Source organism: Osmerus mordax, chromosome 5, assembly GCF_038355195.1.
Source record: "Osmerus mordax isolate fOsmMor3 chromosome 5, fOsmMor3.pri, whole genome shotgun sequence".
NCBI lineage: Eukaryota > Metazoa > Chordata > Actinopteri > Osmeriformes > Osmeridae > Osmerus > Osmerus mordax.
Window position 1 is genome coordinate 11731585 of NC_090054.1, and position 22643 is coordinate 11754227.

General features: G+C 48.2%; 2 protein-coding genes across 2 annotated transcripts in view; both read left to right on the plus strand.

Annotated features, from left to right (window-relative positions):
* Window positions 1-13266, plus strand: part of ttc27 (tetratricopeptide repeat domain 27) — a 64152-nt gene extending 50886 nt beyond the window's left edge. The window contains exons 14-20 of the mRNA XM_067235888.1: window positions 490-588; window positions 1091-1143; window positions 3068-3233; window positions 8669-8866; window positions 9391-9502; window positions 11649-11749; window positions 12026-13266. Coding sequence (XP_067091989.1) covers window positions 490-588; window positions 1091-1143; window positions 3068-3233; window positions 8669-8866; window positions 9391-9502; window positions 11649-11749; window positions 12026-12151 — 855 coding nt within the window. The 3' untranslated portion in view covers window positions 12152-13266. The remainder of the gene's footprint in view (window positions 1-489; window positions 589-1090; window positions 1144-3067; window positions 3234-8668; window positions 8867-9390; window positions 9503-11648; window positions 11750-12025) is intronic.
* Window positions 13267-15177: 1911 nt separating this feature from the next.
* The window catches only part of ltbp1 (latent transforming growth factor beta binding protein 1), a 76814-nt gene continuing 69348 nt past the window's right edge, over window positions 15178-22643 (plus strand). The window contains 2 exon segments of the mRNA XM_067235987.1: window positions 15178-15842; window positions 16667-16737. Coding sequence (XP_067092088.1) covers window positions 15490-15842; window positions 16667-16737 — 424 coding nt within the window. The 5' untranslated portion in view covers window positions 15178-15489.

Genomic DNA, 22643 nt, shown 5'->3' on the forward strand with positions numbered 1-22643 from the left:
GAGAGAGAACGAAAGCTTGAGAGAGATGGAATTCTAAAGACCTGACACCTCCACCAATCTGCATGGATGGGGGGGGGGGGGGGGCGGCTGTCAGTCACAGACCTAAGGGGGGCCCTGTCGTCCTGCCACTCTCCCCATCTGACAGGTGGGCTTCAGCCTAAAGTCAACACCTCTGAACACCACCACAGGAGGGTTCCCTCCTCCAACATGCGCACACACACACACACCATCTCCCCTGTGTGGCAGTTGTCAGCATGGAAGTGACGGATTCATAGCAGGAAACTTCTAAAACATACACCCCAAGTCGAGCTGGGTGTTATTTTATTCAGGTCAAGGCGTGAATGAATATTTGATGCTGGTTTACACTCCCAGGTAAGGTCAACCGAGACCCAGGTCGCCCATATTCTCCAACCAAATCAGCTTCTACCGAATGAAACAATTCCGTTATTTGATGTTTTTCTGAACTCTACCTCGTCTGTCGGTCTGTAGCTCGGTGTGTGGTTCTCCCTGGGCTGTGCCTACTTTGCCCTGGAGGGCTACGCGGGAGCTGCCAAGGCCTTTAAGAGGTGTGTGGGACTGGAGCCAGATGTAAGTACCGCACCACCGTTGTGTCTCCCACGTGGGCTCTCGCGCACACACACGTGCATTATAGGAGGACGAGCTCAATCACACGAATGCTTTGGGGGACAATGCCATTTCACTCTCACTGCCTATACCCTCCTGTTTCTATTATCTTTAGTGGTGCGCACACACACACACATACACACTTCACACACTTAAACTCAGGTACACTCCCTGCCTACAACCCAGCTATAATACCAGTGGTCCCCAGCAGTCTTTCCAATTCAGCTTAATGATCCGTGAGATTTGTGTGTGTGTGTGTGTGTGTTTATCTGTTTCTCACCATTGCCTTCCGAGCCAATGTTCTCCACGAGCACCCAGCAGAAGAGAATTTGGGCTGCGTGGGTGCCGCCCCCGCCTCCTAAACAGCCCCCCCCCATGCTTGCGTGTGTGTAAACGTATAAATTGTGTTTTCTCCGCCTCCTTCCTCCCTCTCATTCACTTGTTCTTCCCCCCCCCACCCCTCTAGAACGCAGAGGCGTGGAACAACCTCTCCACGGCCTACATTCGCCTGCGCCAGAAGTGAGTGTGCACCTGGGCTGGTAGTGGGTGGGCTGTGGGGTGGGTGGGCTGTGGGTGGGCTACTGTGACACGTAAGGGGAAGCACCCCGTTCTTATCGTCTACCTCCCATAGAGGCGGTTCTGGCGAAACGCGCGTAAATATGGGGGCAGTTGATTACTGTTAGCTGCCAAGACGGCTCTTTTTACTGCCTACTTGTAAGTCATGAGAATAGGACAAGTGTTTAGAATGCATGACTCGAGCATGACTAATTCAAGTATTTTGGATTCGTACGATAAGTAGATGGTACATATTTGCCATGCTAACATGGCAGCTGATAAAAACGTTGAAGTTGTATAGTATTTCTATCAGTATTATGGGAACTAAGAAGTTGGACCCTGGAATGTGATTATCATAGTTCTCTAGATCCATGTCCCAGGTAGGGTTGAGGCTAAGTTCAGGGGAAATGATAGGAAGGAAGCAGCAGATGAGGTCACTAAGCAGCGCTTTAGAAGACTGATGCCTGAGACCTCAATGTGCTCTCCCTGCACCAGTCTCCCTGAGGTCCACAAGCTAGCCACCTTCCTCCAAACAGGCCATGTCACACACTAGACAGAGTTATGTGTGTACGGACGGACGCACACACAAACACACACTCTCCTCCTTTCTTTTACTCTTCAATCGCCCCCCCATTTCTACGTGCGTGCGCGCACAAACACACACACACACACGTATAAAGGATTCAGACACCAGCGGCCCTCTCAGCTTGACAGTATTGATTTTGAACCAGGGGCAACAGACACTCTGTCAGCGAGAGTGGAGTGAGCCAGGGACTACCGAGGAGATGTTGTCTAAGGAAGGACATTACAACACTTATCAAACACCACATCGGCAGCTTGCACCGACAACACTGATAGCACTGAGTCTCTCACAAGTCGGGGAGGATACTGAAGCCTTTTTTCCACACATGAACTGGATCCCCTTGCTTTGCGGTGACTCCAAACACCCAATGGGTAGTTACAAACAGAGAGGTAAAATGACACCGTCATTATACCGCTTCAGGTAAAATCACACCATCATTATGATTTCCCCCGCTTGTGCCAAATACCTCGAACCTGACCCCAAAACACTGTTGCTAACCAGCTTTGTCAGGCTTAAGTCAATTAGCACATTCCTGCCAAGAACACACACACACTCTTATTTCACCTGAAAAGCCACACGATTCCTGACAGAGGTGCTCTGATAGACCTGGAAGGGTGTCTTGGGGAAACACTTTCTCACTCCCTCTCTCTCTCCCTCTCTCTCTCTCTCTCTCTCTCTCTCTCTCTCTCTCTCTCTCTCTCTTTCTCTCTCTTTCTCTCTCTTCTCTCTCTCTCTCTCTCTCTCTCTCTCTCTCTCTTCTCTCTCTCTCTCTCTCTTTCTCTCTCTCTCTCTCTCTTTCTCTCTCTCTCAGCCCTTGTTCAAATCAGCCCTGTGCTTTCAGGCCTGAAATTAAAAAGCGACGAAGCTTCTATTAAAACCTGGTTAGCGCTGCTGATAATTCAGCCAAACCCTCTCTTCTCTGAAGAGCCTGGAGGTGTGTGTGTGTGTGTGTCTTGAGGTAGATCAGAGTGAGTGGGAGGATTCGGATTCTGTATGGTGTCTGGAGTCTCTAAATAGGGGGGGGGGGGGGAGACACCATGGGCAGCTTTCGGTCAAACTTACCTTTGTTCTACCTGGCAAGCTGTCAGGATCACAGAGGTACATGCATATTACCTTAAATAATGGATCTACCCAAGTGTTTTAATGGCCCACAAGAAAATGAGAGGTTTGGAATTTGTAATAACACTCCTCAGCAGGTATTTGATACCGTAAAGCAGATTTGAAGCATCACCCCTTGAATTAGTCGTCTGGAATTAATCACCTCTATTTTTGCTCTTTCTCTCTCTGTCCGGTTCTCTCTGACAGGAACAAGGCCTTCCGAACACTGCAAGAGGCTCTCAAGTGTAACTACGAGCACTGGCAGATCTGGGAGAACTTCCTCCCCGTGTGCATCGACGTGGGCGAGTTCTCCGAGGGCATCAAGGCCTACCACCGCCTCATGGACCTCAGGGACAAATACAAAGACGTACAGGTAGCTAGGTTACACCCGGGAGGCCTTCAACATGCAATGCTCTGCTTGTGCTTCAAGCTGCACATAATGGAACACATGGACAGGCAACTTTGATGGCGTCCCTCTCAAAATATCAAATCAGTATAGGAGAACCACATTTGGCAGACATCAGTCTAGTGCCTCCCTTAAATTTCCCTTTGAGGGCAAATGATTAAGAATGAACACTGAACTGAGATCTAAAGTCTAATAAGATATTGTGACAAGGAAGTTAGTAGAACCTTCAATAACGTCCCGCTCACCCACACCTGTTAATCCGTTAAACCAAGTTGAGGCTCCGCCTCGGTGACAGGACAGGACATCGTCGCACCCCCGCCTGCCTTTGACGGCGTGTCTTTAATGCCAGCCGTGTGTGTTTCCTCTGCTCGCTCCCTCTGCCCTGCCGCCACACCTGTCCTTACCAGGGCTGACGGGCTGTGGTTATCTCCTCCGGGGAGCGTGTCGTTGATGATTCGAACACCGTACTTTGTGTCTCATGCTCAACATCACATGCACGGTGTACTCCCCTCCGCCTCCATTTTAGTTCCAGTCCTTAACTGTAGGCCGAGAGAGAGAGAGAGAGAGAGACCTGGGGAAAGAGAAGGGGATTTAAGAGGAGGGAGCGTAAAGATGAGGGGCTGGGATAGAAGAAGGGATGTGGGGGGGGGGGGTGTAGATCTAGAGAATCTTCTCCAGGGATTGAAAAATAGGAGGGTAGTTCGAGGCTTCCAGCTAGCTGTTGGAGAAGAGCTCCAGGCAACAACCTGCTAGGTCCTCTCTTATCCTCAGGCTGGTCTGGGGTTGGGGTTGAGGGAGCTGGCTGGTTTCAATCTGCACAGCCTACTTGACTTCATCTGACGTTCCTTTAAACTCATCTCCGTGAGCCCTGCGTTGAACAAGGAAGTCAGCGTATTGCAATTGGAGTCTTAACAACAAGAACCTTGTATATTCCCCGCTTTAATTTCCCTGTTGTATTATAAACCGTGTTCTGTTTTCCTCCAAGGCTTATTAATCACTTTCAGATGATTTCTTTTTCAAAACAAACCTACAGGATGTTATTCAGCAAGCATGCTAAATAGAAAAATGTGCAACATCCTCGAAATAAACAAGCAAAGAGACCATATTATTTCACCCCTCCAATTTCATTCCCAAAATATATGCAGTTCTTGTAGCTTTGGTTTAGAGCAATTAACTTTAAAGAGGAAATGTCTGTTTGGCCACCTGGATGTGAACAAAATAACAAACAAGGCACTTATGAGTGACAGCAAGTGTGGACCTTCTCTGGGATGTGTGTTCTTGAGGCTGGGGTGCTCCAATCCACTCTCGTTCTGCTCTCACCTCTCCTCTCCAGTACACAGACACCAGACCTGGCTTTGGAATCACTTCATTTTCTTACTCACTTTCCAAAATGAGTTTGTTTTTCTTATTACATTCCCTCTCTCAGCCCACTCTCTCTCTGTCTCCCTCTCATCTTCCAACTCTTTTTTCATTTTTTTGTGGCTGTTTCGTTCTTTATTTTTTTTGTCTCTCCCAGTCTCAATGGATTTATTTCTGTTTGGAGAGATGCCTGCGCATTCATCAATTAGGAGAAGAGAGACGTAAAAAAAAAAAAAAAAAAGCATGAGTTTGAAAGGTCAGAGCAGCTTCCCCTGCAGCCTGGAGAAAGATCTCAACACTGTAATTGGGATTTTTAATTTGCATTCTTCACAACTCTTGCTCTTGTAAAAAAGAAGGGGGGGGGGAAAGGACCGTCTCTCTTCTTGGCCTCCTTTTTTCTGTTGCGTCAGTGAGGAAGGGAGCCAGTCTCTTCGGTCCCAGGTCGTGTGGCCTTCAGAGCAGCACATTCAAATGTTTCCGTTTGGTTTACGAGTTGCTTAAAGCAGCAGCCTGCTATCGTAACTTCTCCTGCCACCAGCGCTGCGTGCTTAGTTCACCAGTTCTATTTTAGGTTGAGTTGTCGTGACGTCCCCTCGTTCTGAACGGTGCCACCTCTACCCGCCACACTTAAGCGTGGTTTCACTCAAACCGTGCACATTCGGAGCCGCGTGTATATTTGGCGTGGGTATTTTTAGGAGCGCCTGACTCACTGTCTTCTGATTGTGGCTTGAACAGGAGGTGAAGCGATTAGCGCCGTACCTCCCGTCGCCGCTCCCAGATTCTTTCTTTGAGCCGCTTGTTTGTCAGCCAACATCTCTGACGATCCCATCCCTCCTGGCCTAGATCTTTCTGTTTATCTCTTCAGTTAAACCGAAGACTGTTGATTTCCGAGATCCCCACACCCCGCTCGGATGGTAAAATGTACAATACCGAATGACTGAAGAGGGAAGAGTCCCCATTGGTTCCGGTGGATTCCTATCCTTTGGAAGCTGTTAGGGGGGGACGGGGGGGGGGTCACTGTGGAGATAGCTGAAGGGCCAGGGGACCTCTGTGTCTTGTGTGCACACACATCTCAGAGGGACCCTCCATCCTCCAGGAGGGCAAGAGACTGTCATCTCAGCACTGTAGTTATGGACTGGACACGCACATGCACCCCTCTGCTCATACTGTATTTAGGAACAGACATACAGGCACTCGCTTCTTTAAAGTTGCATACAATCTCGCACCCCAGATTCTCTTTTTTGAGACAGAGGAATGTGGTTTGTATTTAAAATTTTCCGTTCCCCAAAAATAAGACAAAACCGTCACCGTACCCTCGTCCGCTCTCGTTACTCCACACTCATCCATCATTTCCTCGTCCCTCCTTTCTTCTGTCTGTCAAGAGGAGCACAATACTCTCCCTCTTCATTTCACACTATAACCGGATACAGCAGGAATCTGCCGGAACAATCCATACACTTTCCCCTTCGAGGTGTCGCTTTTCTCGGCATTGACCCAACACAAAAAAAGTCCCATTTAAGGGTTTAAATTGTTACACATTTTCATCACCACGGACAGAGAGATCAGATGGATCAATGGCAGAGTCCTTCCAAGCTCAAATTACCTTCAGGGTGGTATGGTGGCCCAGTGGTAGAAGAGAGCTGTCAATCAACATTAAAGCTCAGCACCCTCCCACACACACACCTCCTCTCACACACACACACTGTGACTTCCACCAGCTAGGGTGCCAGCTGCCCGATAAGGCACATCAGCCCCTGCTCGAACCTGAATTGGAGAAGGAAACCCTGTTTATCAAACATGGCACCTCCTCTTCCTTGGTACCAGGATGTACAGTACACGCCAGCTGCTTACTATAGAACTCTCATTACATACACAGAGGAAGTGTTATGATTTGGAAGATATGATAAAGAGGGCCCATTTCTAGACCACACACAGTGTGCATATGTGTGCCGTTAGATACTGGACTCTTTTAGCGGGAATGGAATTCAGCCCGAAAAAGCTCGCAGAGAGCACGGATTTCTAACCCACATCCATAAGTGGCTGGCAGGGTCGAGAGATCGTTTTGGCGCCGTAAAAGCGTCTCGTTTAAGAGTCACCACCCAGACGTCGAGTGGATTTATCTACTTGTCTGTTTATCTTATCCACTTTTTCCTGAGGTTGATGGAGGGAGGGAAAAGAGAGAGAGACGGAGAGGTAGAGAGACAATCCCAGACTCCCTGGGGGGGAAAGGTGTTATTTTAGAGGCTGCGACAGCAGGCTAAGACAGATGGGTGGAGTTGCCCTCTGCTCACTGTACCCTCTCTGACCCACAGGAGTGCAGACACACTCCTCTCACACAGGCCGATTTTTCCCTAGGCCTATTTTACCGGTTCCTACCTGACACACACTGCAAGTTTGTATTTAACCATTTGGTTGTATACTACACTAGCATTGCTAGCACCAACGTGTTATTATCTGGGTCTAACAGAGATGCCAGTGCACGTGTCTATGGAGCATCTCCGCCTGTAGTGTGTCAAGGGTGGTATGAAAGCCGTGTGGATTCTCTTCCTCGTCCACCTTCATCTTCACCCAGTGAGGGCTGTGTCGCTGGGCGGGGCAGCTAATGGCGGCCCTTCAGAACAGTGGGTTGACAGGGATGCGCACAGCGTCACACGATACACACTGTGCGACAAATCACAGACTACACACACCATAAACACGCGCACGCACACACTTGAGGCGTCACCAGACTCCCACCTACCCTACACTCATCTCCTCCCTCCACCGAGAGCCAATCACAGACTACACACACCATATACACACCCACACCATAAACACGAGGCGTCACTCGACACTCATCTCCTCCCTCCCTCCACCGAGAGCCAATCACAGACTACACACACCGTATACACACACACACACACCATAAACACACGAGGCGTCACTTGACACTCATATCCCCTTTCCCTCCACCGAGAGCCCGCATGGCGATCGCAGAGCGTCCCTGGATTGGGAGCGCGGCGAGGGGCTTCATAAATAACATTCCCCTGGACAGACAGGATGAGGCCCAGAACGCGGCGGCACTTCCTGGGTTTTAGTGTTGCACATGGAGCGATCCGGCGAGATGTCTCCCTCTGATATCATCCCCTCGCGTTTCCCTCGGCTCGCCGCGCCGGTTTTATAGAACGCATATGTCAAGTTACTTGTGGGCGCATGGGTTTGGCTCTGGCTTTTCATTTGAAACTCGGTTTTAGTGCGGTGATGAATCCTCCTCTGTTAGTCCTTTGGGAGACAATTCATACATGTAAACAAAGGCGGCTGGTTGGAATTCTGTTTTGCTGTTTATCTGCCCTGCTGGCTATTTACCCAAACTGTTTTAATTGTACTGCAGGTTGCTCACGACTGTGCATATATCACTGTCTTTTCCAGTAGCGAACAAGCCAACATTTTCTGGCAGTTTCAATATTCAACTCCCGCTGCCAAAAGTACGGCATCGGACCGGGGCAAATGCCACACACTCGGCAGAAGGGGGCGGGGTAGGGGGGAGGGGAAACTGAAACCAAGCATCTGTGTGAAATGGCACCCGGCGACGATGGCGGTCACAAAAGTGGAAGCGGTCCCAATGTTGACACCGACAGGCAGATTGAAATCGATGCCACCCAGACATATGTTGGGAGGGAGGGAGGATGCGTGGTGTAAGCCAGTGTGGTCACTAGTCAACCACTTATTAACGACCCCCTCCTCCAGTGTCCTCCATCGTCCTCCGCCCCCACCCCTCCACACACACACACACACTCTTTTAATAGAACCATATGGAGCCTCTTTAATTCACAGCATGGGAGTGCATGGGGCAGGCTGAGTGAAACCGTGTGTACAGGCTTTAACTCAAGCCCAGCTCTAGGCCTCAGGATCTACATTTCAATGTACTTGATGAAATGAAACACTGTGATTCGAGCGTATCGTGTTTGAGTTGAACTGGAACAAACATGGGAGTTTCAGCCGCGCAAACCGCCTCGCCACGCCACAGTACCCCGGCAGCAGACCCTTTCATCTCCTGTCTGCAGATCTTGGGGATCCTGGTGCGGGCGGTCGTGGAGAACCTCCGAGACAGCCACGGGGAGACGAGTTCTTCCCTGCGCTCCAAAGTCCAGGAGCTCCTGGGCCGCGCCACCGCTCGCCACCCCACCGACGCCCACATCTGGATGCAGTACGCCAAGATCTACGGCGACGGACGCAGCCCTAACGCAGACGACAACGAGAAGGTCAGTCGGTCTCCCAGCCTCACACCGTCGCTCACCCAACGAACCCCAGGAGGTCCGCCCGACATCGGGACACTCTTAATGAGCCCTTATCTGGCCTCCGCCCTACTCCCCCCACGTCCCCCATGTTCTCTGACAACACGGATCAGATGTAATGTGCCGAATGCGCTTCCGGACACTGAGAAAGTGATTCCGTTAATGAACTCTGCACCAGTTAATAAGCTATTTATAGGCTCATTTATAACTGATAGGCGATATCAACGCACAAGTCGGGCAGATTAATTTCACGCTATGGCACGTCGCCTGCGCCGTGATGGATGTGTCCCATGTGTAAATGTCACACGCAACGGAGTGTTGATGAAGCTGTTCCTTAATCACGACAGGAGCCCTTTTCTTGACCTTGTGTTCTTTGGCCCTGGTGTGGCATCGATCATAGACCCCCCCACCGCCCATCCCTGCTCCCCACCCCCCCCTACCCTCCCTCACGTGTGTGTGTCTGTGTGTGTGTGTCTGTCTGTGTGAACCAGGCGCTGCAGTTCCTCTCCAAGGCCCACCGGTGTGAGATGCAAGCCAGCGGCTGGGAAAAGGACACGGGGACCTTCAAGGAGGTGATCAGGAGAGCCATAGACATGGGCACCGGTGAGGATCCGCCCTCCACACACCTCTCCGCCCACACACAAACCCGCTCGCACGCTACCTCCCGCCCCCTCCATGAGAACAGGCGGTGGGCCGAGCCACACGGCTGCCCAGCGCCACACGTGTGAGCGTGGCGTGTGCGCGGAGCACACGCGGGGCACACGCTCCGTCAGGCTTAATGTCACGGCTCCCCCAGGGCCTTTGCGTCGCCCGCCGGGTGACAGTGGGGAGAGGGAGGAGGAGGAGGGATGATGGATGGCAGACACCTGAACGAGTAAAAAAAGAAGACAAACAAGCCGCTTACCCTACTGCCCTCCGCCAAAGCTGCCCCCCCTCGCCCCATCTAAACAATTAGGCCCCCACAGCGGGGCCTGGGGTGGGTTGGGGGGCCTGGGAGGGGCTGGGGACAGCAGGCAGATGCCGGAGAGTGTCCTATAGAGCACCTGCAGTAAAGTTGTTAATCTCCTGGATCCCCAGGATTTTCATTACCGCTGGACACTGTGTTGAATTAAACATCAGGGGCGGACAGAGACAGGGTGGGGGGGGGGAGACAACATGGAAGGACTAGCAATGTGGATGAAGCTGTTCTCTCTTGGCTACCGACGCTCATCTTCACTCAGGTCACACAGTCCGTCCCTCTTCGCACCCCTGATCTCTCACACACTGCACACACACACACACTACAGGATGAATCCACTACACCTTCTCCCACCCACCACCCTGTGTCCTTCACCAAGGCAACGGAGAACGGTTTATATTAATGATTTATAAAGAGGGGGGCGGGGCTTGGCTAATGTATCGGAACCCCACCCCCACCCCACCTCCCCTCTTCTCCCCAGCCCCATCACTCAGCCTTATAATCCCTCTGACGGACCAGGGCCCCAGCAGCCACCGAGCCAGGAAGAGATGGAATGATGGAGGAGGAGGCGGAGGGGGGGGGGGGGGGGGGACAAAGGAGAGACAGAGGAGAGACAGAGAGAGAGAGGGAGAGAGAGAGCACCACTACCATAAATCAGTGTTTTGACCTTTTCTGGTGGTGAAGAGGCATCCAGGGGAGGGCCTTCCAGAGACAGGGGAGAGCAGATAGAAAAGAAAGGGTGGGGGGGGGGGGGCTTCGGAGGTTTTGTTTTTCTTTCCCCGTGTGCAAAAGGAAGATAAAAGCTGGAGGATAAACGGCAGGACAAAAAGAGCGGCGTGGCTGGGAAACAGCCCTATCGACATCCCCACACCTCCACGCCCCAGACACACAGCTGGGCCTTAAAGCAGGTCCTCACCTACCCCCTTTCCCACCAAAGTGAACCGGGGGCTGGTTGGGAGCTGGTGCTAGAGCCGGTTCGGAGCTGGTTCAATTTGCGAGCCTTACAGAGAAGCTGATATCGAGGAACGGGATGGCCCTGTGGAGCTACTGAAGGATACGGCTGAATAGACCCTTGTGTAGAATATATATCAAGGTGAAACTGGCAAGCTGCGCTTCAAAATAACAATGGATTGGACACTACAGTAGTCTTAATAGCATATTCATAGTGTCTAATCAACCTGAATGGAGAGCTGCTTAAGGGCCGCCTGAAAGTGAAGTGGCGCTTTTACGGAAGACATTTTGATCGTGTTGCCAGGGACAGTGATCATGGGAGTGATTAAACGACTATTGAGGAAAGGTTGCGCTCCAATTAATAATTTTCAAGCCCCTCTGTCCAGTCCACACACACACACACACACACACTCAGCCTGAGAAATTACAGTGCCATGAGGCACACCGCCGCTAGTGCTCATTAACTCCTTCCAGGAGAAATGACTCTCTCTCTCCCTCCCTCCCCCCTCTCCCCACCTCAACCATGTCTGTGGGTTTATTCTCTCACTCTGTCCATGCTGGATGTGTTAGTCATGCACATGCCCAGGGTCCCCAGGATGGGGCCCCTGAAGACCCCCCCCAACCTCTTAAACCCTCACCCTGACCCTAAGCCAATCATCAGCCTTGCCTTTGAAGCACATGACTCTCCTGACCGCAGCACGAACATTCTCCAGGCCCCCCCCCACCCCCATGTGTGGTCCAGCAGTCCTCTGGGTCCTAAAGAAACCAGGGACGATGGCTTTGCACTCACGCACGATCACCGGAAGCGCTGACAAGTCCTCTCTGTCTCTCCCTCCCCAGTCTGCGTCAGCTGCAGTAAGATGAAGAGCCGCCCCGAGGAGGCCCTGCAGATGCTGTCGTCTTCTCGCCTCAGCCTGAGGAGTCTAGCCACCAAAGCCAAGGTACTGTGCCTGCTCCCCCAGCTCACCTCACCTCACAGTCCAGCCACAGTACCCTCCGACATCAGCCCTCGACGGCAGCAGGTCGCCTGCCTTCTACTGGGATTGAACTGTCAGTTAGATGGGTGCACTTGGGGCTGGTATCCTAGAAACAAATGAAGTCGGCAGTGGGAGAGCCTCCTGCCTTCATATGATTTCATTGTTTGTGAATGTTTAGTTTGTTTGTGAATGTTTAGTTTTTCAGTGTATGTTTTTCTTTTCTTTCTGTAATCTCCACAGCAACTACACACTGACGTCACTACGGGAGACCTCCATGATGAACTGAAGGACGATGTTGAAGAGCTGGAGAAGCTCATTGCCGAGCTGCAGGACCTTGGCGGACAACTGCGTGGCCAATCGGCGTGATAATTCCCCTACACACCCCTTTTTTTTAACTCTAGCCAGCCTATCATTGAATGGACAGTCCTCTCCTCACTCTGTTAAAAAAAATCATGATAATAATAATAATAAATACAGTCAATATCTCTTCAGAGCCACACATCTCCAGTTGGAACAAACCCAAAAAGAACTTTCCGGAATTGTATCGAAATTGCTCATGCCTTTTCTATAAAGTTGCCTTACTTGCCCGCCCCTCCACCCGCCCGCTCTGAGAACTGAGAGCCCAGTGAGGTGAGGAAGCGCGGTGGCCCGGGCCAGGAGAGATGAGGAGGTGTCGGGAGGGAGAACGGAGGAGCAGCCAGCTCCGTGTGGACGTTCATCACCTCAGAGCCAGCGGGCCGTGAAAGTGTCATCCCGCCGAACTCCCTCACATCCACACTCTCACTCTGCTCAAACGCCAACTGTTGTGTAGGCAGACACACACACACACACACTCCTACAGGCTCCCTCTTACACATGTGCACATTTGAAGTACACGCACACACACACACGGACACACACTAGCTCCTCATCAACATGCCCTGTGGCGACGGGGGAAACTATTTCAAGAATCTTCAGCACAGATGTGTTTTTCCTCCCAACGGAAAATGACCTTGACATTGCTTTTTGTTGCTTTTTATAGCTATCATAGAAGATGATGTTTGCCTTTGCCTGTACTGTTTTGTCAGTAGAACGAGGAGTAGAGAATGGTTCCTCGTGGCTCGGCCACCCTTTGAAGGGTGGGCCTATCAGGGCTGACAGAGAAATGGGACTTTTGTAAGACCTGATAGGGAAGGCTGCTCGCCACTGTACAGTTTCTCAAGTTGTCAAACTAAAGATGTTGTGGCAAAAACGAAAAAAAGCTTTATTCTTCCAAAGCTTCCACAGTGTGGACAAGGCATAATATTCCAAGGACTGTTGGATTAATGCACTGTAAACTGTTTCAAAAGTTTTTTGTTTTTTTTAAGGATCCAATATATATTTGCAGCTCTGCTTGACTTGTATACTGTATGGCATCCCTCACATTGTAAAATATCTGTTTCCAAATCAACCCAGATTACCCCCCAAATGTCTGTCATTAAAGAGAAAATGAGGAACTGCAACTACTCTGTGCTGTTGTCATTTATGGGTTTGAACAGTAATGTAACTCTCTACAGGTGTGGGCATAGATCCGGATACAGTCAATCACTGCACTACCTCTGCTGTTACCTCTGACCCTCCGAGGGGCCTCTGATGTGGGTAAACAAACCGCCCTTGTTTGGCCTGAACCTCCCGTTCTTGCTCCCAGAATTCCTGCTGTTTCTCAGTGACAATCCCAACTGGAGAGAATTCACTGATATGTTGCAGCTTGTTTGACATTTGTCCTTTAGGATTTGTGTAACTTCAGGCCTTAAGGGTTTAAAAGTCCAAAAAGTGTACCTGTCATAAAGGTGTAATTGAAAAAACAAAACAATGGTATGACTGATACAATTGTAGGCCTTGACTTTTTCAATCAGAGGAATTCACAGGTGTAATGACTTTCCTTTCCAGAAGTCCAGGGACTGTTAAGGTTTAGGCTTATGTGCTCTGGAAACAAGCTCTGAGGTAACCTGGTCTAACATGATAGAATAGGAGTTCCTGTACACAGCTGTAACTGATCCAGTCATCTGAAAGGTGAATTTTCAGAGGTGGAGAAGGATGCATCTTTTGCATTCAAACACTCTTAAAAACCTCCTCAGTCCTGACTAATTTTGACTTGTTCCACAACTGCTGATGGCCTCTGGGCAGACAGTTCTAGACCATGAATACTGACCCAGATTTATAACAGCCACTTGGGCGATTGCGTTCTCTTCCAGCTATTTGAAATGGCATCATTGGGTGATGACACATTGTGTGTGTAATCTCTGGAGCCTCACCCTGTGTTCTCCATATCGGGTCCCCCTCAAAGCGGATGCGCCTCCACCAGACAGAGCTCTGGTTACCATCACCCTGTGGGGGTCAAATTCAAAGCAACGGTCCTCATTCCATCTTGTCTTGCACGTTTTGGAGAGCTGACGGTTTTCTCGTTATTTCTATCTAGAAATAAGAACATGACACCTCCAGCGACCCTCAGACCCCTGTGTGGGCGTGTATGTGTGGGTGGGGGGTATTTCTTCATTAAATGTGTCACTCTTATTGCAAAGAGCACTGCGCCCACTGGCAGACTACGGAGATTTAGAGTTCACGTTCTTATGGGTGGAGACGGACAATATTACCGTCAACCGCTTTCTCTGTAATTAATGAAAATGTCTTCGATGAACTCATCGCAGTCAAATAATCCTCTGTCGTCTCCAAAATAATGACTCACTGCAAATCAATTTACACTGAATGTTGGTATGCTGACCTAGCGGTGTAGGAGGAGAGCACTCGGCGGGATGAGCGTGAAAAAGTTGCAGCAGAGGAACGCCTCTTTGATAAACTGGATAGCAACTTCACGTGGGAATTTAGATGAATGATGGTGCGCACGTGGCTTTATAAATACGTCGCTCCAATTTATGAAGATTGATTGTCTATTTGCATTTGCAGGACTGTAACCAACATAAGAATGTTATCATTTCATATTGGAGGAGTTTTTGAATAATTGGAACCGGCTGAAATGTTGCATTATGGCTGTAGCCTATGGGCTGACTGCTATCAGCTCAAAGATTGAAGGAGAGAGGGGTATGCACATGTCTTTTTCCAAGCAAATACCTACTTTACTACGTTGGAGTTCTGATGTGTCCGTTTACCGGAGGCGCACCTGAGACTGTTTCAAGAATAGAGATTCCATGAGACTTTTAGGGCAATTGTAAGATCCTACAGCTCCAAAACTTTTAGGGTTCAGCCCCTTCGTTCGCGTCCCACTCCTCCTGACGTCATGTCTGTCGGAGATTGGCTGTTCAGTTCTGACACTAACTCCTGCCCTTACACAGTGAAACTTTTTAAAGAGTTTTCAATCTCATCTACGGGGTAAAGTATCGCACAGACGTAGCCATAGCAGCCGTAACATCTGCTGCCCAGCTCCCCCCTGTCCTGCGCAGGAATAAAGCAGGGCTTTATTTTACACCCTTTCTAACGTTTTACATGTCATATTTAAGTTTGGACTTTTATTAATTAAGCCTACGTTGTTAGATTTTCTTTTTCCTTCGGGCTGGATATCGCAGGCTAGACGAATATGCTCAGGGACATAGAATTTCACTTTCGATAAAGTCACAGGAGTTTTATTTTTCATAAACGGACTGCGCGCAGTTGAAGCTATATCAGACCCTCCCCGAGGAAATTCTAACAAAGTTTTAGGTCATCTCTTTTTAAACGGATACGGAGTTGATATGGCTTGGATTAGATGGGACCTCATATTTTCAATAGGTTTATTCGTTTCCCCGGCATTTATTTCCACGGATCAGAGTGGTTTTAGGAGGTTTTACGTGTTGCAGCCAGGACCGAGCGGTACGGACAGGGTGCATGTGAGTTCCATTTCATCGCGCTCCGGTGCCACGGGACAGCCCCACTCATACAATGTGGAGCTCACGTCCAGTTTCGGTGGCCAGGTCCGAACCCGCAGGATGGGAAACCAAGCGAATCCAATCCCGCTTCGGCAAGACACCCAGTTTACGCAGCATCAGCAAGTCATTCGGCACACCAGCCACAACGTTCATCAGAATCACCAAATGAAACTGTCAGGGTAAGGGAAAATAGTGGACACCTATATGATTTCATTTTACATGACTGACTTTTGTGAGATAATTGCTCTGAGAAGGTTGCCTCCACTGCAGCCAACTTTGGAGAACGCTACAACCAGTGTCCAAAACAAGTCGTCAAACAGAAAAGTTATTTCTCATATGCAATACTAAGTGCTGATGACAGTTATTGACTTAGTTTTCTTGACGACTTGATATAGGGGCAGACTTGATATAGGGGCACCGCACTTAACTGCACTAAATTCCTTCATATAGTTTCCATTTAAGTAAATCAATTATGTCAAGAGACACAATAATATATATTCTTGTCATTAGAAGTGTAAATCCATGTTCAGAACTATGACCTAATTTTTCTTGGCTCCCATCTGGGTCCTAAAATGTGTCACTAGTAAGCACACTCTCACTTTGAACTGTAGCCAGGGGCTCTGAACTTCACCTCCCATGAAAGGGAACTCCAAATACCACAACTAATGTAACTCCATGTATTACTGGGTCACCTTAGGCTAGAGGGGACAGGTTGTTAGCCAGCTAAAACATACCAGTGAGCTTGCAGGTGGGCCTGCATGGTTATATGATAGTTGGTATCAAACAGTAGGTCTTTTAGTGCCTATTATTGAGTGAGACTTAGCATCTGTTATTGTTACTGGGGTGTGTGGATGTCTAAACCCAAGTGGGTTTGTGTTTATGACAGTGTCTCTCTCTCTCTCTCTCTCTCTCTCTCTCTCTCTCTCTCTCTCTCTCTCTCTCTCTCTCTCTCTCTCTCTCTCTCTCTCTCTATCTCTCTATCTCTCTCTGGGTGTATTTGCAGGGTGAATGTCTGTGGAGGGCAGTGCTGTCACGGATGGAGTAAGGCCCCTGGATCACAACGCTGCACCAAGCGTGAGTGTACTGTAAACACACACACACGCACAACCACAGTGCCACAGCCACCCCTGAACACCAGCCAACCGCTTCAGCCGCCCAAAATTTGCTTTCCAGTTCTTGACAGCAGCCTTGAATTCATTGAATTCTTCTAAAAATGTTTCTTGATCTGGCACCTTGCTGCTTCTTCATTGGAAAAAAGAAGAAGTGCAGAATAGTCTTTACTACCCTTGTTCATGTGCTAGCGCCTGGCCAAAATCCCAGCATCATACCGAGTCAAGTCTATCCGCTATACTGTCCCTAGCTCCCTCTACACTTCTTGGCACCTCATCCAAGCCTACACATAATATATAAATATAATTAGCAATGTTCTGAAGGCGCCTTCGCGTGATTGGTAGTGACAGATAGGAGAACAGCGGTGTTCTATGCTGTGCTCTATATAAATAACTGGCATTGCTGTGGCTGTGACTCGGCCCACCTGGGAGACAATGACTAGACTGTCAGTGTTCTGGCCCTGCCACTGCAGAGTCATGAGAACACTGTTATTGCATGGGAATGACTGGGCGTGAGGCTGGATGGGGAGTGGAGTTTAGGACCTTGAGAAGAAAAAATCAAACATGTTTTGGAGTGTGTTATACCTCTTGGCACAGGCCCTGCCGGCTGCAGATTGCTTTTCTTATTCGATGGTGAGGCCTTTGCCAGCTCGTTACATATGATGGAGCCAAGGGGAGCGCTGTGTCTGTATGTCTGCCTGCGTCTGTGTCTGTCTGTCTGTCTGTATATGCGTGTGTGTTTCTGTGTTTTGGTCTATTCAGTTTTGTGTTTATTTGTCCATTGTTTAGCAGGCCATCATTCATTGTCAGTTCTGTGCTGGTCTGTTGATAACATACATGGTATTCCTATGGGAGCTCATGTTTCTCGATTGGATTTCCCACCACTCGACTGTGTAGCTGTTGCCTCTGCCATTGGTGTCCTGAGCAGCGGTTCAGTAGCAGGGTGGGAGAGGAGGGCAGGCCTGCCCTGGGGAATGCTCCTGTTTACATGGGCACAGGAAGTGCAGCGCAAGACTTCCTGGAGGAGAACCAATAGTGGACATTCCTGCAGTGCCCACTGCTTTCATGGGTTCCTTTGATGTTAGTACCAGAGTTCCACTCTCCCAAGCCAGATGCAGGAGTTAAGGGGAGGACAGGACTGGGATCAGAGATGAAATGTTGCAGAAGCTCAGACTGCTGTACGTTATAATAGTAAAAGTGTTCAGAGGGTCTTTTGTTTTGGTAGATTTACATGATGGGAGAGGAACTTTTCCAGAGAAAAGGACCACACGTCCTTCAAACTTAAACTTGCACACAGGTCATACACTGGTCATACACTGGTCATTGCTCATTTGAATGAGTTTCCACTACTCACAGCAATAATATTTCAAGTGTCGTACAAGAGGGAGGCGATGTGTGGAGAGGATTTTTGTCACATTACACTATTAATCTGCAACTATGGACTGCTGTAGAAAATAGTAATGAATATGATGAATGATACTTCTGTGATTGATGAATCAGTGTAAGTGACCAATACATGCTGGACTTTTCTTTTACCCCCCCCCCCCCTTCTCTAATATGAGCTTGTTTTTTGGAATATGGAAAAATATGATAATAATTCATTCCTGGGCCATAGTCAGTCATGTCTTTTATGGAGCGCTCTCCATATCCCTATATATCTTTTAGCTCAATTAGTTTTTCAGCATCAGCTCTTTTCTTTTCCCCACCTCTCCTGTCATGGAAGATAGACTAGGTTGTAAATTCACCACGCAAAATGTTTAATGGAGCTTGATTTCGAGACGCCCCCCTCCCTTTACAACCACCCCTGAAAGTGCTAACAAAAGAGTTTCTTAATAGAAATGAATTTTGTTTGTTCTGGCGACACCTGACACGTGGCTTGGTAGCCACTGTGCATGAAGTGTTCTTTCAGCTTGTCAGTCACACCGAAGCCTCCAACCTCCCACCAAGCCCAGTTTTTTTCTTCATCTTGTGGCTAGCTTGTAGAAACTGGGAAAATCATACCATACCCAACTTGTAACCTGTTTTAAATCCTGTTTAGTTTCTACGTTAAGCCACACACAATATATTCATACTTAAGGACAAAGTTAATCTAACACTTAAAGCATCATTAGAGCTCCAGAAAAGCAGAAAACCGTCTGTGTTACAACTTGAGTCAATTTCTCCATGGCCAGCAATGAGGCAACAGCAATATTTATAACCATTAAGCTATCATGAACATTACTTACAGACTATAACGCTATGTCGGATGAGCTATTTTTCATGTTCCAGTGTTCTTGGTCTGTTTTATTGCATCCTCAGACAGCATGTGATTCAGATACACAAACTCCTCAGTTCATTTAAAGGGCTGTAATTCAATTGTAATGATGGGGAAATATTCCAAGTATTTATCCAGTCTATTCCAGACACTCATGAGGTACTGTCAAATGGCTTGTGATGATTTAATTGTGGAGGAGCACAGTCAGTGCTCTGTTTCAAGTGAACTAAGGACTGTCTCAGACAAGTGGCAGTCAGAACATTTATCTTCAAACGCAGTAAGTAGAATAGTGTCATTGCCAATACAGTCAGTTGCTTTTTAATTGAGAATATGCTAATTGCTTTCAGCTCACAGGCTGGATGCCTTCAGGCACTACCCTGTGTATGAACAATTTCACCAACCAATGACAATGAACCAAGGAGTCTTCCACACAAAACATCAGCATAACTAGAGTTAAATAATGTCATATAATGTAGTAATACAATATGCACAGATTACTTGGCACTTGGTTTGTTTTCAAAGAAATCGTCTTTGGTGTCCCTTGATCACGGCAGTGGGGACTTCTGCCACCGCCTTCCTCATGGCCAATCAATCCCTATATGCTTTCATTGGACTCTGTCGGGGCTGTGCACATTGTTGGACCTGCATGGTAATTGCTAGCTTTGAAAACCTGCCCAACCCATTTCTCCCTTCACCGAGCGCAACCAGAAAGTCAGCAGAGCGGGCCAGACAAAACAGAACATGAAAATATTTCACTTTGGGCTTTTGCTGCACGGCACGATGGAGACACCGTCTTCATTTTTCATGAAGGTTCTCTTTGAAAAAATACAACCCGTAGACGTCTTGGAACTTCCCGATATGAGTTTGACTTTTTTACATGTTTAAGCTGTCATGCTTCTATAGTTTTTCCTCACATGTGTTGAGAAGACAGCATAGCATGTGGAGAATACGCCAGATTGTTATGTAGATGGGATAGACTCACAAAAGGGTCTTTGTGCCTCCAGAATGCTTCTCATCCTCTCAAAGCTAAGACTTTTTTTCCCTAAGCTGTGGATGCTCCTGTGTTCGGAGACCCATGATACGATGAGTCCGAACGGGTCAAAACGTCCTTCAGAAAGTCAAGTGCAACAGTAAAACTGCTTAGTTTAAGCTTGCTTTAAAAAATCCCTTTTAAATGACTTTAAAGAGTATTTTCATGACCTTGTAGGTAAGCCCACTTAATATTTACTGCAATGGGGCCAGTGATTCGTGCATACTCCTTGTACCAAATAATCCGGGTGTCTTGGTCTCTCCTTGTTGCCTGGCCAGGACTCTCTCTCTCTTTTAGACGTCCTGTCCAGGCTTTCTGCTCCTGACTACTTCAGGTTTTCTTTCTGGGTTCTTTTAGTTACTTAGAGCCTCCAGGTATGTGTTTAGTCTCTCCGTCTCCTATCTGCGTACCGTATGCATACCTTGCATTTCTCTGCAAACATGGAGGCTTGCCAAGCTCAGGCAAGCTCACCCGCCCCTTTTTATTTTTCTACCCGCGAGTGCAAGAAAATGTGATGGATTAAGGGAAGAGAAAGAGAGAAGGTGCAGTGTCATTCTTATGAACGAAACCAGTCAATCTGTCTGATAGATTATGGAAAACAGGCAATAATTGCGAGGAATTGTACCCGTGTTCCCCCTCTTCCAAGCACTTGGTTTTTAGTACTCTTGATTGAGGGCAACTTCCACAGTCACTAGAGTCCTCTTCCATTGTGGGGAATTCATTCAAGAGCTGTATGTGGTTAAGTGGGGTGAAGACTACATTGGAACACAATACCCGGCAATAGGAATGTCTTAATCGACTTGGCTTTCTCCACATGCCTAGTGAACTGTGTTGTCCAGCTCTTTTCAAAACCTTCACGGTCTCTCCTATTGATTTCACAGATACTTTATTCACCCCCATTTCAACGCAAGCAACGATGCAATAATAAACTCGAATAGAAATGGCCGTTGGGCTTTGAGGTCGAAACTGCTTGAGTCGGCATGTAGCCAGGTGTTGCTGTCTCTGTCCTACATATTGTGTTCGGATGGACAGATTTTTGAAGAAAGTATGAAAGAGGGAAAAGACGTTAGGAAAATACGTCTTTTCTTGAATATACCAAGATGTCAGTGCATGGGAATGACGCGGGTCATGAAAACTGTTTATTTCACATTTAAACTGCCCATGGCCTGTGTAGGAAATATTTTCCTTTGTACACCCTTAGAGATGTCCTTTCTGTTGCTTTTAGTGCTATGGAGACACAAGTCCAGCCAGGGGATAGATAATGCCATGCCTAGCCAAGAAGAACCAGTGAGATACCAGATATCCATATGAATAAACTGAATCATTGTCAAAATATTTGAGAGAAATAGCACAGCATTTTTTGAATTGTGTGCTACAAGCTTAGACGTGTGTGTGTGTGTGTGTGTGTTTGTGCATGCTTTTGGTCCTTTCTTAACTACCAAATGGAAATGATCTTTTGAGGGGGTCACGGTGTCGTTTCATCAAAGAGCAGAAAGTCACCTTGTATGATTTACTTTCCTTCCCTAGCTAACAGTTAAATCTGCATCACTCACTCCTTTGGCCTTGTCATAGAACAGTGCTCTTGTGTAGCTTACCTAAGTCTCAGAGAGAGGGACCTATTCACAAAACAGATGGCAGCCTCTCTCAGGTCCAGCAAAGGTGCAGGGCAGAGGCAAGGGGGAGCCAGAAATATGTATGCTTGTCGGAAAAGAAAGCAAAAAAAACCTAAACTGTGCCCTGAGTGGAAAATGATAGGTTGGGGGCATGTTGAAACACAAACATAACTCAGCAAAGTGGGGGAAAAAACGACAAGTATGATGTCATCTTTGATGTAATCGCCCCAAGATGCAGGATAGGGCAGGGATATTCTTGTTGTTTAGCGTGTGCTCATTAGGCCCCTTGCTTTGTGCCACCAGTGTGACTACTGGGGAGACAAGCGATCTTTCTTCTGGGTGGTGCATGACTTGCCTTTTGAAGCACTTTGGACGCTCTCTCATTAATCACTTTCACAAATCAAAAGGCGCTAATTAGGCTAACGAGTAGAGTGTGAGACAAGCATAGCAAGGCACACCCGCGGGGACCCCACTGGAATCTGGGAGGGGCAAGGCTCTCATTTCCTCTCCTTGACTACACACTACACAAACGCACACACTACATACACTGACCTGTATCCTTTAGTAAGCGCCTTAGCATATCTGGAGTTGGTGTCCTGTGTCTGAGAACAGTTTGGGCGCGTGTGTGCAAGCTCAGGCCGCTGTGGCCGTGAGGCACGCTTTGTAGTTGAGAAATGACAGTCTCAGTCCTGTGCCTTTAGAGAATGGAGCCCAGTGTAATTACAGGCTATCTGTCAGCCTCCTGTACAAAGGCAAAGATACACACACACACACGCACACGCACACACACTGCTTTTCTTAACGGTTTTTTTCTCTGAAATTCTATCTACTGTATCTCTTTTCCTCACAATATATGCCACAACTCACCATATGATGTCACTGAATGCAGTTGGGATGAGAACAAGAAGAACGGTATATTAGCAGCACAAGACACACACTGCAGGGGGCATCAACACTCAGAACACACACGTTCA